At 44.7% G+C, this 17,112-nt stretch overlaps 1 protein-coding gene across 1 annotated transcript in view; it reads right to left on the bottom strand.

The window, feature by feature from the left end:
* MOGAT2 (monoacylglycerol O-acyltransferase 2) overlaps positions 1-17,112 on the bottom strand; it is a 50,065-nt gene that overhangs the window by 16,759 nt on the left and 16,194 nt on the right. Inside the window, exons 3-4 of the mRNA XM_061629638.1 lie at positions 3,567-3,771; positions 1,386-1,560 (exon numbers count right to left, since the gene is read on the bottom strand). Of these exons, the coding sequence (XP_061485622.1) occupies positions 1,386-1,560; positions 3,567-3,771 (380 nt within the window). The remainder of the gene's footprint in view (positions 1-1,385; positions 1,561-3,566; positions 3,772-17,112) is intronic.

Genomic DNA, 17,112 nt, shown 5'->3' on the forward strand with positions numbered 1-17,112 from the left:
CTGGGAGGGGACTGCATGCTACATGGGAGGTAGAGAGGTAGAGAGAAGTCCTCCTAAATTCTTAGACTGTTCTATCCACTCTCACCTAAGCTCACCTTTCCTTCCAGGTGTAAACTGATATCCTCAGAGGAAACAAATCTCCCTTCTTGCTCCTTCTCTGATTTCAGTCTTCCTTTGGTCTTCTTGCCAGCATGACTCCCCGAGGAGGAGACAGGTGCAACAGACATCTCTCCTGCAGCATCTCCTATCTAGTTAGTCAGATGTGGTTCTTTTCTATCGAAATATATTTCCTACAACAAACTTAGTTTGTTATTTTTCTTATACCAGACTCTCAGTACAATTTCTACCAAGCTGAAGTGTAGCTACTGCTTAATGTTTACTGCATGCACTTAATTCTGCAAAATACAATTATAATTCACTAATAGGCAAAAAACCTTGCAGTTTAAGAACATAATTATAGCCCACAGACATTTCTATCCAACTTTAAAAAGCAGGTAAATTGGGTAGCTCTAGTGAATGCACCAGGGGAGCAAGAGACCTGACCTCCTCTCTGAGATATTGTACTGCCCTACAAATCTGTCAAAATGCAAACACAATTTGGGTTGGTCTTTCACAGTCCAATCCTCTTGCTGTGTAGCTTGGAAGAATTTGGTAACGTGCCTCTGAGCATATGGTATGTAAACTGATATTCTCAGGGAAGCTGACCTCACTTCTGACCCTCCTTCCTGTTTTCTTCTTCTTCAACTGTCAGAAGAGAGAAGAGACATCTTTTTCTTTGCTCTCTCTCCTGAGCCATGAGGGCGATGCCCAAGTCCAGGCATTGCACCTCCAGCTTAGTTAGTTAGTTAGAACTAGGTACACCTTTCCTATCTGCTATGCATGTCTGTAAATAAAGTAGCTTTTCTTATTTTACTAAGTCTTAAATCTCAGCATAACATCAGTCAGGCAAAACCATTCGGAGGTACAGAGCAGAGCCAGTGAGGGGTGTGGCCTGGGGAGTGGGAGTGGCCTGGAGAGAGTTCCAAGGGCCAGGTAAAGAAGCCTGGAGGCTGCTGAGCTTCCCCAGCCCTGCCCTAGACTGACTTGCCAGATGACAACACTGTTTTTGCAATCCGAGGCAGGAAGCAGATTTGCCCAGACCCTAGTGGATTGACAGGCTGTGCTTGACTTGATGGAGCACCAGTCATAGAATCATAGAATAGTAGAGTTGGAAGGGGCCTATAAGGCCATCAAGTCCAACCCCCTCCTCAATTCAGGAATCCAAATCAAAGCATGTAGGCTTGCAGTAGTACTTCCCATTTGTGGGCAGCCACTGCGCAAGAGTTAGTATTTTGCACTCTGTTTGGACAACATGGTCTTCTGCCAGACAGAGGGCCACGACTCACCCATTCTTTATGGCCAGCCGAACAAACCCCTTCCGGTTTGCCAGCAGCAGCGTAAAAGCCCCTGGGCGGGCGTCCAGAGCTTCTTGTGCTCCTCCTACAGCGATGATGAGGACGTTCCCACCTCCTGGCTTCCGTAGAATGTACGATGCCGTTTCCTTGTCCGATGGGATTAAACCTGAGTGTGAAATGCAGGATGTGTGAGAACAAACACCCTGAGCTATAAACTATCGAACAACAATATTGGCAGTCTTTAGGCACCAGGCTATGTAAGACCTGCCTGTTCACCCAGGCCTTTGGTAATTAGATAGGAAGCTGCCTTATCCCGAGCCAGACCATTGGTCCATCTAGCTCAGTATTGTCTACACTGACTGGCAGCAGCTCTCCAGGATTTCAGGGGGCATTTGCAGCCTTATCTGGAGATGCCAGGGGCTGAACTTGGGTCCTTCTGCATGCAAAACAGATGCTCTGACACTGCACTACACCCCCTTCCTCTGCTGTTCTCTTCTTTTAGTAGCGTGGGTAGGACTTTTACTTATGAATATATTATGGGATCAACATTTTATGCATTTTGTATTGTTCATTGTTTTAATTTTTCTGGTTTTAATTGTTTTTTTATCTTGTTGAGTTGCAGAGAGGTTTTTTAAGATAAAGCGACTGACAAATGTAATAATAACAACAGTAATAATAATTGTTGTTGATGATGATGATAATAGAGCCGCATTCAGTATTAGACTCAGAATAGACCCATTGATATTAATGGGCACTACTAAATTAGGCCAATTAATTTCAGTGGGTGTGCTCTGGGTAAAACTTAGTTGGCTACAACCCAATAGTATTAATGAATGGGTAAAAAATGGACTGCTTCCAAGTCGATCCCAACTTATGGCGACCCTATGAATAGGGTTTTCATGGTAAGCGGTATTCAGAGGTGATTTACCATTGCCTTCCCCTATTAATGAATGTTGTTGTTGTTATGTGCCTTCAAGTCGCTTATGACTTATGGCGACCCTATGAATCAGTGACCTCCAAGAGCATCTGTCATGAACCACCCTGTTCAGATCTTCTAAGTTCAGGTCTGTGGCTTCCTTTATGGAATCAGTCCATCTCTTGTTTGGCCTTCCTCTTTTTCTACTCCCTTCTGTTTTTCCCAGCATTATTGTCTTTTCTAGTGAATCAGGTCTTCTCAATTATGTGTCCAAAGTATGATAACCTCAGTTTCATCATTTTAGCTTCTAGTGACAGTTCTGGTTTAATTTGTTCTAACACCCAATTATTCGTCTTTTTCGCAGTCCATGATATGCGCAAAGCTCTCCTCCAACATATTGCAAAAATCTTTAGGCATAACATGTGTACAGTCTAGCAGTGGAATGGGATGCAAATTTGCCACCCCAGCACCCACCCCCACCGCAGGCAATTGCCTCAGTTTGCCTAATGAAAAAACCAGCCCTGAAGGGGCCTTGATTTCCTACTTTCAGAGGTGGTTTTACTGGACGGGTAGGATTGCTGCGGCTCTCCAGTTATTGGTGGGCTACCAATCCCTTCTCCCCTGATGATTGGCTACGCCGGCTGGAGGCCAGGGCTGATGGGAATTGGAGCCCAGCAGCATCTGGATGGCCACACCTACCACATCTGCGCTTTGCTGGGTGGAGCTTGAAAAGTACAGCCTCTCTTTCTCCACCAGCCAGGTGCTGGCTAGGGATGGAATGATCTATCCATTCCAGTTCTCCCAGTTTCTAATTTTTCCAGTCTTAAATTCAGTTCTCCATATTTATGCCACAATTTGCAATTTCTTTTTTTTAAAAATCCTCATGAAAATTATTCAGCATTTTAGTGCAAATTTCTCCTAGTAAACACATTCTTGTATGCAGTTTTGACTAATACACAGATTTTTGCAAGCGGTTTCTCCTAATATAATGCATTTTCGTGTTATCACCAATGTATTCATTTTGTACACGCTTTCCCCTAATAGATGCATTTTTGTAAATATTGCTTGGTTGGAGAACTGAATCGCAAAACTCAAATAAGTGCAAATTTTGAAGGGCGACTGTGTTTCAGTTCTCAAATTGTTTCGGAAAGTACAGATTTGATAAATTTGGCTTTAAATGTGAACTGAATCAAATTTCTCCCCTGTACCTATTCCTGGCTTATAAAAACCTTCCTGTGCACTTCAGCTTTCCTTACCTCCACTCATCAAATAGTCGCGAAAGAAAGGGACTCTGAACCAGACGTTTAGCATCATCATATAAGGGGTCAGTCCTGGGAAGATCTTGGAAAACCCTGTTGCCTCTGTGCAGAAATTAAGAAATGCGCCAGCCACCAGGATCCCATGGGGATGGAAGCCAAAGATGTAGTTCTTCGCAGGATCCAGCTCTACTGTCTTCACCAGCTGTAAGAAGACCCAAAGCCATTTAGGATTCCTGTAGGCTCACATTCCAGTTTGGTAGAAATGGAGCCTATTGAGCAAGACCATTTCTAAGGAATGCCGGAGAATCAGCGGCCGACTCACACAACCATTGTGTTAGCACAAGCTTGACTGTTCCAACCATCCTCTAGCCTTGGAAGTGCTCTCACATGCCTCAGCTATAACACCTAGTGCATGGGGCAGTATATTCAGATAGCTTACTCCAGAGACCTTTGAAGAATATTCCCTAGATTTCTGATAGATGAGGCCCAGATCCCGCCCCCTCCAAATTGATAGCAGAGGAACACTTTAACAGATGGGGAGGGGAATCAGTTACCGCTACCCTGTGTATGTATGCATAAGTCATTCATCTGGGTGTGTCTCTTGGCTGCAAGGAGGCAAGGCTAGAGCAGCTATTCATGCAGAGAAGCAGCGAGCAGCCTCCTCTGAGAATGGGCCATTCTGCTTTATCTCTCTACCAGAAATGATGGAATGATCCAGCCACACCCAATGGCAGTGTTCTTCAACCTTGGCTCCCCAGATGTTGTTGGATTACAACTCCAATGATCCCACCTTGATCCCTTGATGATCCCTTGGCTAAGCTGGCTGGGGATGATGGGAGTTGTAGTCCAAGAACATCTGGGGACCCAAGGCTGAACAGCAGTGCCCAGTATAGAGAAGCAGCAGATTTACGATCTGTCCCCATCTCCCTCCTTCCCAGGGGTGACTGGAAAAAGGACAACTCAGAACTACTACTCCTGCAGAAAAGCAGCAAGGTGCCTCCTCTACTCCCCCTAGAGGATGACTGAAAGAAGGCAAGCACAGAGCAACAAATACACAAAGCTGTCTTATATTGAAATCATCTGATGGGTCTCTTGCCTGTTCTACTACTAAACTGTGAGCTCTGCTGTCGTTCTGGGTGAATTATGCAGAGGGGCAACAAGCAGCCTCCTAATGGTCCAATTGCTTTGGGCTCAGAGGAACCTGTATATAATTACTTTACTTCTCACTACACATTCACAAGTCAATGGTGGCACTCACTTAGGGAACAGCTACCCTCAAAGACGCCCATGAAGGAGAGAAGAAGCAAGCAGCCGGCCACACTGGTCCCACTTTCCACAGTTGCCAGTGAGAGAAAGTTGCATGGGTGACTTCAGATAGCCTTCCCCAACATGGAGCTCTCCAGAGGTTGTTAGACATCTGCTCCTATCAGCCCCATCCAACCTGGCTTAATTGCCAGGGATGATGGGAGTTATAGTCCAACAACATCTGGAGGATCATGGATTCGGAACCTGCGGCCCTCCAGATGCTGAAAAAGGGCACATTCCAGCCAGGCCAAACCACTCAAGGAGGGTGCAAAGTGAGGCTGGCAGGGGGTGTGGTGTGGGGAAAGGAAGGAAGGAGATGGCATAGCCTGGGTAGGGCCACACAAAGAGGTCAGGAGAGACACATTGAGCCCCCAGGCCTGAGGTTCCAGAACCCTGGTACTGAACACTTCTGAGCTAGATAGACCAATGGTTGGACTTGGTGTAAGGCAGCTTCCTGTTCCTAATGAAGAAGAGGAGCATTGCCTACCTGAGAAGGTAAGTGAGTGAGGAGCTGTGGACGTTCCTCCTTTCTGCCATTGTAAAGAAGAGAGTGGCCAGAGTGACGAGAAGCAGCTGCAGAGTCAGCACTGAGCCCTTTCATGTCAGTGGGGCCCAGGCATCAGCCTGAGGCTGTCAGCCTGTGGCACCCACCTTGAGTGACTGCAGCACTCCAGACCCTGTGCTACAGGAAAGCCACTCCAACCTATTATTCATGTATGCCAATTTTACGCAGAAAACTGCCTGTCCCTTCTAGAACATGGGAGCCTCTGCTGCTGCTGATTGCATATATTGTATATATTGTATAGAAATAGGACAACAAAAAAGGTAGAACAAGAGCCTTATTCTGAAAGATTAGAGAAATGAAAGGGAAATTTGAACCAAGAGTAGGGGTGTTGAATAATCAACAGGGGAACACACTGACTGACCGAGATGAAATAAAAGGAAGATGGAAGCAATACACTGAAGAACTCTATAAAAGAGATGCCAGGATGACAAATTCATTCACAGAGGAACCATATAATGAAGAATCAGAAATATTAGAATTTGAGGTGGAAGCTGCTCTTAAAATACTTGGAAGAAACAAATCACCAGGAACAGATGGCATACCAAAAGAGTTGCTACAAGCTACTGAGACTGAATCCATCCAAATTTTGACAAAAATGTGTAAAGAAATATGGAAAACTAAACAATGGCCCACAGACTGGAAGCATTCCATATACATCCCAATTCCAAAGAAATGGGATCCATGGGAATGCAGTAATTATCGAACTATTGCTTTAATATCCCATGCAAGTAAAGTAATGCTCAACATTCTACAATAAAAGCTCTTACCATATATGGAGTGAGAAATGCCAGATGTCCAAGCTGGATTTAGAAAAGGAAGAGGCACCAGAGATCATATCGCAAACATACGTTGGATAACGGACCAAGGAATTTCAGAAGAAAATCGCTTTGTGCTTTATAGATTACAGCAAAGCCTTTGATTGTGTAGATCATGAAAAACTATGGAATGCTTTAAAAGAAATGGGGGTGCCACAGCATCTGATTGTCCTGATGTGCAACTTATACTCTGCACAAGAGGCTACTGTAAGGACAGAATATGGAGAAACCAATTGGTTCCGAATTGGAAAGGGTGTGAGATAGGGGTGTGTTTTATCACCCCATTTGTTTAATCTGTATGCAGAACATATCATATGGAAAGCGCGATTGGACCAAGATGGAGGTGTGAAAATTGGAGGGAGACAGATTAATAAGATATGCAACCAATACCATGCTACTAGCAGAAACCAGTAATGATTTGAAACAAATGCTATTGAAAGTTAAAGAGGAAAGCACAAAAGCAGGACTATAGTTGAATGTCAAGAAGACTAAAGTAATGACAACAGAAGATTCATGTAAAATTAAAGTTGACAATGAGGACATTGAACTTGTCAAGGATTAACAATACCTTGGTACGGTCATTAACCAAAATGGAGACAATAGTAAAAAAATTAGAAGAAGGCTAGGACTGGGGAGGGCAGCTGTGAGAGAACTAGAAAAGGTCCTCAAATGCAAAGATGTATCACTGAACACTAAAGTCAGGATCATTCAGACCATGGTATTCCCAATCTCTATGTATGGATATGAAAGTTGGACAGTGAAAAAAGCTGATAAGAGAAAAATCAACTCATTTGAAATGTGGTGTTGGAGGAGAACTTTGTGCATACCATGGACAGCGAAAAAAGACAAATCATTGGGTGTCAGAACAAATTAAACCAGAACTCTCACTAGAAGCTAAAATGATGAAACTGAGGTTATCATACTTTGGACACATCATTAGAAGACACAATTCATTAGAAAAGACAATAATGCTGGGAAAAACAGAAGGGAGTAGAAAAAGAGGAAGGCCAAACAACAGATGGGTTGATTCCACCAAGGAAGCCACAGACCTGAACTTACAAGATCTGAACAGGGTGGTTCATGACAGATGCTCTTGGAGGTCGCTGATTCATAGGGTCGCCATAAGTCGTAATCGACTTGAAGGCACATAACAACAACACAATGCACATGTGTTGCCTTAAGAAAGGGGAGGGCCATGCTGAAGCAGTGATGGAAAGCAGCAGCAGCACTATGTACCCTACCATGGTGTCCACTGAAGTTCGCCGCCCAAAACAACTGCACGCCTGACCTTGAATATTAGGTTGGTCCTGTGCATGAGCATCTTCTTGCCACGGTGAATTTTCCATCTGTCCAGCATGCTGCCGCCCGTCTGCATGTGCCTATTCAAGCACCCTCTCCTAATGAGGCAAGGTTGGGAACAAGCTGTCCCCTTTTGCTGCCTCGTTGCACAGATGGCACTGAAGGCAAACGAGGATCACGTCTGCTGATTGTGTCTTTACTCAGGGACACATCTCCACCATTTCCGCAAGGCACTTTGTGCCATCTCACTTTCCATCATGAAATATGCGCAGTCATCTAAGGTTGCATGCACACACCATACATTTAAAGCACATTTAAAGTGTGTGACGTCTCCCCAAAAGACCCGGGGAACTGTTAGCACCCTCACCAAACTACAGCTCCCAGGATTATTTGGGGGAAATCATGTGCTTTTAAAACACTTTAAATATGTGGAGTGTATACAATGCAGCCTAAAGCTTTGTCTCCTCTGCATGTGCCTGACCAGCTGGTATGAAAGATACAGGTTGGATCTGCTTCAGAGCAACTTGATGCATTTTGGGTGAAAAGCATGTTGCTAAAATGATAAAATATGGGTTATCATAATTTGGACACATAATGAGAAGACAGGATTCACTAGAAAAGACAATAATGCTGGGAAAAACAGAAGAGAGTAGAAAAAGAGGAAGGTCAAACAAGAGATGGATTGATTCCATAAAGGAAGCCACAGACCTGAACTTACAAGATCTGAACAGGGTGGTCCACAGCAGATGCTCTTGGAGGTCACTGATTCATAGGGTCGCCATAAGTCGTAATCGACTTGAAGGCACATAACAACACAATAGTAAGCTTGAGTGGGTTGGTTTAGAATGTTGATATATTTCAACACGAGTGTGTGGATCTGATAAGGGTATGTTTGAATAAACTAAATGATAACTATTATTTTCAACTGTAGTTAGATGAAATTCTGTTATAAAGGGGGGGCTGGCTGTTCTAATTGTTTTTGTTTGTATTACGTTGTAATTAAGAAATGAGCTGATTTTGTTTAATCTATAATGTTTAAAAATAAGCTTACTTTTACTTTTATTTTTCTCAAAACATAGGGAATATTTTGTTTAGTCTACTATGCTATGATTTTTTTCTCATATTTCTTGTTGTTGTTATGTGTCTTCAAGTCAATTTCGACTTATGGCAACCCTATGAATCAGTGACCTCCAAGAGCATCTTTCAGGAACCACCCTGATCAGATCCTGCAAGTTCAGGTCTGTGGCTTCCTTTATGGAATCAATCCATCTCTTGTTTGGCCTTCCTCTTTTTCTACTCCCTTCTGTTTTTCCCAGCATTATTATCTTTTGAAGTGAATCATGTCTTCTCATTTTATATGCAATGTTTACATTATGTGTTGATACTAAAGAGGATGTTTTTTTTTATCGATTGTGGGGTTTGGGTATCTGATTTTTGACTTATGTTGTATACCACTAAGAGTTTGATTGATTGATTGCTGTAAACCGCCCAGAGAGCTTCGGCTATGGGGCGGTATACAAGTGCAATAAATAAATAAATTTAAATATAAGCAGTATATAAATAAAATAAAATAAATAACAGATGACCTAATAGCCTTCCCTTGTCTGATTTCTCAAAATTTCCCTCTGCCTGAAGTTAATTTATCAGTATCGGGTGCTCTCAGATCCTGGCTGTTTATTACTTGCTTGTCATGTTTTCCTTTCAAGATTTCTCCTGATTAATGACACTTTTAGAGGATGTACGCACTGAGCCGCTATGTGAAGCCTCTGCACCGCTGTTTGCTTTTCCTTACAGAGTCATTCCAGCAGCAATGTGATCAAATGAGAACGTTCTCTGATTTTATAATGTCCACATGCAAGGACATCTAGTTTCATGGCTGGATTCCCTTCTTCCCCACCCATCTCTCCCACACGCTCACTTCCAAGGTGACCTAAATTTTGCATCAAGCAGACCTTAATTTTGCAGCACATAAATGTCATGTAATTGTGCATACTGTCACTTCTTTGGCATAGGTTATGTTCTCCATCTAATCTGAAGGAGAGGGGGGCAGAGATGGGGAACTTGAAATCCTCCAGATGTTCTTGAACTACAATTCCCATAGGCTCCAACCAGCATAGCCAATGGTCAGTGATGGTGGGAGTTGTAGTCCAGCAACATCTGGAGGGTTGCAGTTTGCCCATATTTGCTATACAGGATATTCTGAAACGCTTGCCCTTTAACCTCTGGAGATCTGAGTTGGCCACATGCTTTTGAACCTCTTTTTGCAGCCTTCAGAACTAGCTTCAAAAATGAAAATGAATGCTGGCATTCTCAAGATGCAAAATTCTGCACCTTCGTGGTGCAGCTGCAGAATCCGCCAGCTTCCTGAAGCTGGGAAAGGTGAACGATTTAGCCCTGAAGCAGAAGCTCCGAAAGCAACACCTGTACTGATTTTAAGTGAGGCTTTGAGCCAGTGTGGTGTAGCAGTTAGTGTGTTGGACTACGACCTGGGAGACCAGGGTTCGAATCCCCACACAGCCATGAAGCTCACTGGGTGGCCTTGGGCCAGTCACTGCCTCTCAGCCTCAGAGGAAGGCAATGGCAAACCCCTCTGAATACCGCTTACCATGAAAACCCTATTCGTAGGGCCGCCATAAGTCGGAATCGAATTGGAGGCAGCCCATTTCCATTTTTCATTTTGTTAAAGGGACTGTTTCATGACTTGTTGCATGGTAAAGAGCTACCTCCACTGTTGGAGGCAGTAAGCTTCTGAATACCAGTTGCCAGAAACCACACGAGGGGAGAGTGCGCTTGCACTCAGGTCCTGCTTGTGGGCTTCCTGTTGGGGCATCTGGTTGGCCACTGTGAGAACAACACACTGGACAGGATGGGCCACTGGCCTCATCCAGCAGGCTTTTCCTATGTTCTTATGACTGCCATTGGTAACGTGAGATAAGCAATGCTTGTGGGCATATCAGCACAGTCATACACCTATTCCTTGCTTGATGCTTCCTTCTCAACTAGGAATGGACATATCTGTCCATTTCAGCTCCTCTTGTTTGTTTCCATCATACAGTTCTCACCCCTTCCATATCATCTCTGAATTGTTATTTCTTTCAAAAAAGGCTGCGCGAAAATGTGGATGCATTTTGTGTGGGTCCATCTACTGAGCTAGATAGACCAATGGTCTGACTTGGCTGCTTCCCAAGTTCCTCTGTGTTGCATGGCTATTAGGGGAAGGGGCATAGCTCAGCGGGTAGAGCCATTGCTTTGCATGCAGAAGGTCCCAGGTAGGGTTGGGAATGCCCGTTATGGTAGAAGCAGGAGCTAGCAGACAAAGAATGAATTTGAATCGATACCGGCCTGTTAGGTGGACGAAATGCTTTCAAACTGGCACTGGCCGAGGATCCCATCCCTGCTAGTGGGTAACTACAGGGCTGGCCCTACTATTAGGTAGTGTGAAGCAGCTGATCCAGGTAGCAGGTGATGTGGGTTGTGGGAAGGCAATGACAAGATGTCCCCTGCCTGCTTTTCCCAAGCCCATCGGCCTTGTTTGAGCACACCACTGTGTGTGCCCCATGGTCAGCAGCCCCCAAGCTAGACTGCTGCCCTCAGGTGTGGAGGTGAATGCTATGGATCAGGTGGATCAGTCAAATATGGAGGTTTAAGAACTCTTGCATATGGGGACATTGGGATCGGTCAGGAAAATGCCTGGAAAGGGCTTATGTATTTTCTTAATAGGCACAAAATGTTGGCAAGAACATCTTAATGGATTATCCTTAGCCATAGAAATGTAGCTAAATGTAAAATGTATTGCTTTCAACATCAAGAAAGCAAGTAATCCTTATATGATTATTTGTTACTTGAAATGTAAGCCTCAGAAGTAAAACCATTTCTGTGCATGCCTTTAAGTAACTCTCTTGATGTTTGTACCATGTGTGAAGTTTGTTAATGTGGGAATGAATGTGGAAAAGACTAATGGGTATTGGTATTATAGATTGAATGTTCATGTTGTTTTTAAAATACGGATTTGATTTATCTATTGTGTGCATTGTATTTTTTACTGTATATTTCTTATGTAATTTTTTTTTGTAATATGTTTTATAATATGTGGTTCACCACTTTGGGGGCCTTTTGGCCAAAAAGTGGTATATAAATAAACTATGCTACTAACTATACTATCCCAGCCCTAGCATTGAAGTGAAATTCCACTGCCAGTCTAGCTGGCTTTTGTATGTGGAATTTTGGAGGAGATCTTAATCTTTGCCTCAGGCAGTCAGATGTCTTGGAATGGCCCTGAGTAACTACAGCCTCCTGCTCACAAGCCGAATTAGGTCCACTCGCCGCCCCCCCCCACGTGTCCTGCCAGGCTGTTTTGGCCCAGCTGCGCCCACCTGCCCTTTACTGCTGATGTCATAGATGATGTCAGGTTTGGGGGAGGTGACGATGGAGCTGGGCCATATGGGGTTGCATTCAGTGTACCACTAAGCAGATCCTTCTGTTAACGCAAGGATTTTTTCCTCGCGCAACGGAATGTTCTTCCCATCTCCTCCGGCAGTGCGCCCCCTAAATCTCTTCCGGGGGTTCACTCAACCCACCAGTGCAGATTTGGAGATGGCACCGGATGCATGTGAGGGGAAGAGAGGGGGGCAGCAGCACAGTTATTTAGCTGAGTGCCACTCAAGGGTTTGCAAGCCCCAACAATCTGCTGATGTCATTGTGGCATCAGGTAATTGACAGGTGGGCAGCTCTGGTCACCGGCCCACCAGCGGTGCTGTATCAACTCCATCTGATATGGAGGCTGCACCCCTACCTTCCCAATCATCTGCTTCCATCAGCGGTACATGCCCTGGTCTCTTCTCGCCTAGACTACTGCAATGCGCTCTACGTGGGGCTACCCTTGAAAACGGTCTGGAAGTTGCAACTGGTACAGAATGCGGCGGCGTGCCTGATTAAAGGCAGGTGACGACGACATCATATCACTCCATTGCTAAAAGAGTTGCACTGGTTACCAGTTGCTTACTGGGCCCAATTCAAGGTGTTGGTTTTGACCTTTAAATCCCTACACGGTTTCAGCCCAGTATATCTGAAGGAGCGCCTCCAGCATCATCAGCGATGCCGTCCAACAAGATCAGCCTCAAATGACCTTCTCTCCATCCCACCAGTCAAAACAGCCAGACTGGTGAGCACTAGAGAGAGGGCTTTTTCAATTGTGGCCCCCATCCTGCGGAACTCCCTCCCAAATGATCTCCGCCAGGCCCCTTCCATGATGAGTTTCCGCCAGGCCTTGAAGACCTGGCTCTTGAGGCAGGCTTTTACGGTGGGCTAGGTTTTACTATTATTGCTTCAGATTTTTAATGTTTAATGTATTGCACCTTTTATTTTGTACGTCACCCAGAGTGGCTGGATAACCAGCCAGATGGGCGACTAATAATAACAACAACAACAACAACAATAACAACAACAACTTGGCCCATGGATGGGGGAGGGAGATGAGGATTTGGCTCACCAACGAGATCCACTTCCCCACCAACAAACTGCAATACCCTCCTGGCATAATGTCAGGACAGGTGACATCTACCCAGGAGTAGCCATCCCCCCAAAACTGTGGAGTGAGCATTAGCTCATCAGTGCGCTCATTAAACAGTGGATGCTTCTTTTTAATGATTAGCTGCTTGTGTTTACCCTTTGTTATCAGTGATGTCCATCCCTTCCTCCTGGTTGCCCTGGTACCAGCCTTCACATCCTAGGAAGACTGCCAAGGCGTTGCATAACTCATGTCACTTGCTATACAGAGTGATCTTGTTTAATGGCTCTTCGGAGTGTTTTGTTTGCAAAAGGGCAGAGGAGGTAAGAGGTGTGAGCACAGCATTATCCCAATGATTGGACAGTGAATTTGCCTATGCGTGAGTTGCTTTCTCCTCCTGTAGCCCAGGAGCTCTGCTCTGAATCGGGAATCTACCTAAACACCTGACAAACTACCATAGCATCTCACTTGTCTCATCATAATTTAAAGCAGTTGGTTTTTTTAGCCTGGGGGCCATATTCTCTTTGGAACAATCTTCTGAGGGCCACGTACCAGTGGTGGGCATGGCTGGAGGCAAATATGGCCGGAGCAACCTTTGTACAATAGGCTAGTTTCTACCCACACACTTCTCTGTCCTCAATCAAGGCAACCAAGAGGCGTTCTTAGAGATCAAGGACACATTTCAGCTAAGCAAAACCACCAGGAGCACAAATCAGACCCAATGACGGGTGTGGCCTGCAGAGAGGGGGCATGGCCTGGGGAGAGTTCCAAGTTTTTTATTATTGTATCACTTGTTGTTTGCTGCCCTCGGCTCCTTCGGGAGGAAGGGCAGGATATAAATGTAATAAATAAATAAATAGATGCAACTTTAAACAGTCATGGCCAGGGCTGTGGAGTCGGTATGCCAAACCTTCGACTCCGACTCCGACTCCTCTATTTTTCTACTGTCCAACTCCAACTCCAACTCCACCCAAAATCGCTTCTGACTCCACAGCCCTGGAAAGGGCTATAAATGTCTTTTTAAATTGAAAGCTCTCATAGGAGCATTTTTATCACTGCCTGAATATGCTCTGATCTTGGCATCACAACATTTGTCTTCATCTGGGTCCTGTGTCATACACTGACACACAAAATGTTTTCCATCTTGAGTTATGGTGAAATGCTCAACTACAGCTGACTTCATGGGAAGCTTGTTTGACATTTTGAATTTATATTTTAAAAAATTTGTCAATCAAAATTTATTTTGAAGCCAGAGTCGGAGTCAGTATATTTCTACCGACTCCGACTCCACCCAAAATTGCTTCTGACTCTGACTCCACAACTCCGACTCCACAGCCCTGGTCATGGCTTCCCTCAAAGAATCCTGGGAACTGCAGTTTGCTAAGGGTGTCGAGAGTTGTTAGATGACCCCTATTCCTCTCACAGAGCTACAATTCCAAGAGTGATTTATCAGTCAATCCTTCTTCTTAGGGAACTCTGAGAAGTGTAGCTCTGTGAGGGTAATGGGGGGGGAGTCTCCTAACAACTCTTGGCACCCTACAGTTCCCAGGATTCTTTGGGGCACGCCATGACTGTTTTAAACTGCTGTAATGCAAGGTGAGGACATGGCCTTGGGCTGGCCAGCCTTCAAAAGAGTGCCTTCAAATAGAGGGCTGTTCCTCTCGCAGCCCTTCAAATGAAGAACTCTGCTCTGCACATGGCCACCTTGGTTTTGATTGGGATAGGGTGGAATTAGGGATGGAGGAATCTGTTCATTTTGGTTTCTCCCAGTTTCTCATTTTTCCAATCTTATATCCAGTTCTCCACATTTATGTAGCAATTGGTGCTTGTTATTGTTATTATTTTAAATCCTCACGAAAATTCGTCAGCATTTGGGTACCAATTTCTCCTAACAAACACATTTTTGTATGCAGTTTTGACTAATATACACGTTTGCAAGCAATTTCCCCCAGCGTAATGCATTTCTGCATGTTAGTTCCACAAATATATAGTAGGGCCCTGCTTACAGGCGTTCTGCTAATGCGGCAGCTTTCCTCCCCTCTTCTAAAGCCGCTTTTGCGGCATTTTGCGGCATTTTCATGTGACACACCCCATTAAAGTCAATGGGGTTTCACTTTGCAGCGATTTCCACTTTACGGTGCGGGTCTGGAACGGAACCCGCCGTATAAACGGGGCCCTACTGTATGCAATTTTTTGTGCACACTTCCATATGGGCATATTTGCACACATTGCTTGGTCAGAGAACTGCATTGCAAATTTTGGAGAAGTCCAAATTTAGAAGGATAATTGTGTTTCGGTTTGCATATCGTTTTGCAAAGTCTGAATTAGGTAGCTTCTTATTAAAATGCCAACACCACCAAATATCTGTCCCCCATCCCTAGGTGGGATATAGGGAGCTCTGCTCTTAACTGTCTTCCCTGTTACAGTGCGATGGAACCTGCCTCCCCCCCACCTCTGAGTGCTTGTTTCTCTCCATTGCGGGATCTTTCCGGGTTGCTCCTTGGATTAACATTAGCCCCCGGGGGAGGGGGAAGATACTTGAGTTCCCTTCACTTCACCTCTTCCATCCTGGGACTCACTCCCTCGTTTGTGCTATCAAGATATTATGGGAGGATTAGAAGGCCCCAGTTAATCTCTTGGGAGCGAGTAATCCTCCTGCGACTAAGATGCCTTCTGCAAACTGGTCCATGATGGGAGGAGGGCAAGGGAAGCCAACAAAAGCCCCTGAAAAAGAACAGAGATTGGCACAGACTTGCCCTTCCTGAAGGTGCTTTTAGAGCTGAAGGAAGAACCGCAAGTGTGATCCTCCAGGGGAGGGGGGTGGCCTTGCGCAAGCTGAGCTTTCCCCAAAACAATGCCCATGGGGACAGGAGGAACAAAACTAGAGGAGATAGTTCCTGACTTCTCTTGCCAATCCTTCCCTCCCACTCCAAGGGAGGGACTCCTGGCACACAAACAGATCTGGTAGTCCTGCCTTTCTCTGTCCCAGATGACTCTGAGCAACCTGGGGTCCAGGGGATTTGTCATTTCCTGTGGCTCCCAATTCAGGGGATTGAGCCAGAGGGCATATAGGGGACCTCAAAATATTTGCTCAGTCCTTCATGGCTTTGTGTTGGAGATCCCTGCTTCACAAAGACCCCACAGTGTTGGCCCTCCACTTGGAATCGAGCCCAGATTCACCCACAAGGGCCATTCTCAGCCTCAACTTCCTCACAACGTTGTTATAAAAATTACATGAGAGAAGGGTTACAATTTGAATGCTGACTAGTGCTATAGGGATTAATATTAAGCTAAACAAGTTTTGCTATATCGACAGCTTCTGGAGAATTAAACATTAATGCAATGCATAAATGACTGGAAGATACCTGGTTTTGTTAGTGATTCGAGCTCTGAGAACCACAATGAAATTGATCAGTAGACTTGGCCAGTTGACTTCTAGTTTAATTCCAGTTTGGTTAACCAAACTGCAACTCTAAAATGTCCCAATCTACTATCCACTTCATTACTATTTCATTCCCCATAGGTTATCGACTTGTGAGGCTCCAAAAAACTCTCATATTATTATTATTAATCTCTGTAGCACCTTTCACACCTCGCTGCTGTTGTGATCCTTGTGATGTCAGAAACCCCTTAATAACAGTTTTCTGAAGTTCACATCAACTTTACCAGGAAATGTCTCTGACATTTCGGATTGATGTGTAGTTTCTTTGTAAAGATTGGTTGGGAGGCGCCATCTGCTGGACAAATATAACATAGCACGTTTTGGTTTAATCTTAGGGTAAACATGGGGAATCTGTGGCCCTCCAGATATTGTTAAATTCCAACTCCCATCAGCCCTCAGCCAGCATAGGCAATAATCAGGGATGATGGGAGTTGTACCCCCAACATCATCTAGAGGGCCACAGGTTTCCCATTCCCACTCCTGTCTTAAGGCCAAACTAGTTGCCACATGTACATAAGATGTGTCTTTGCCCTGAATGTGCAGGTTCTTTAAAACACATTTTTTTTGAGAAACAAAGCAAAAAAAAAAGGTTCAGAGGAGGGCAACAAGGA

This window comes from Rhineura floridana, chromosome 5 (assembly GCF_030035675.1).
Source record: "Rhineura floridana isolate rRhiFlo1 chromosome 5, rRhiFlo1.hap2, whole genome shotgun sequence".
In the NCBI taxonomy this organism is placed as follows: domain Eukaryota; kingdom Metazoa; phylum Chordata; class Lepidosauria; order Squamata; family Rhineuridae; genus Rhineura; species Rhineura floridana.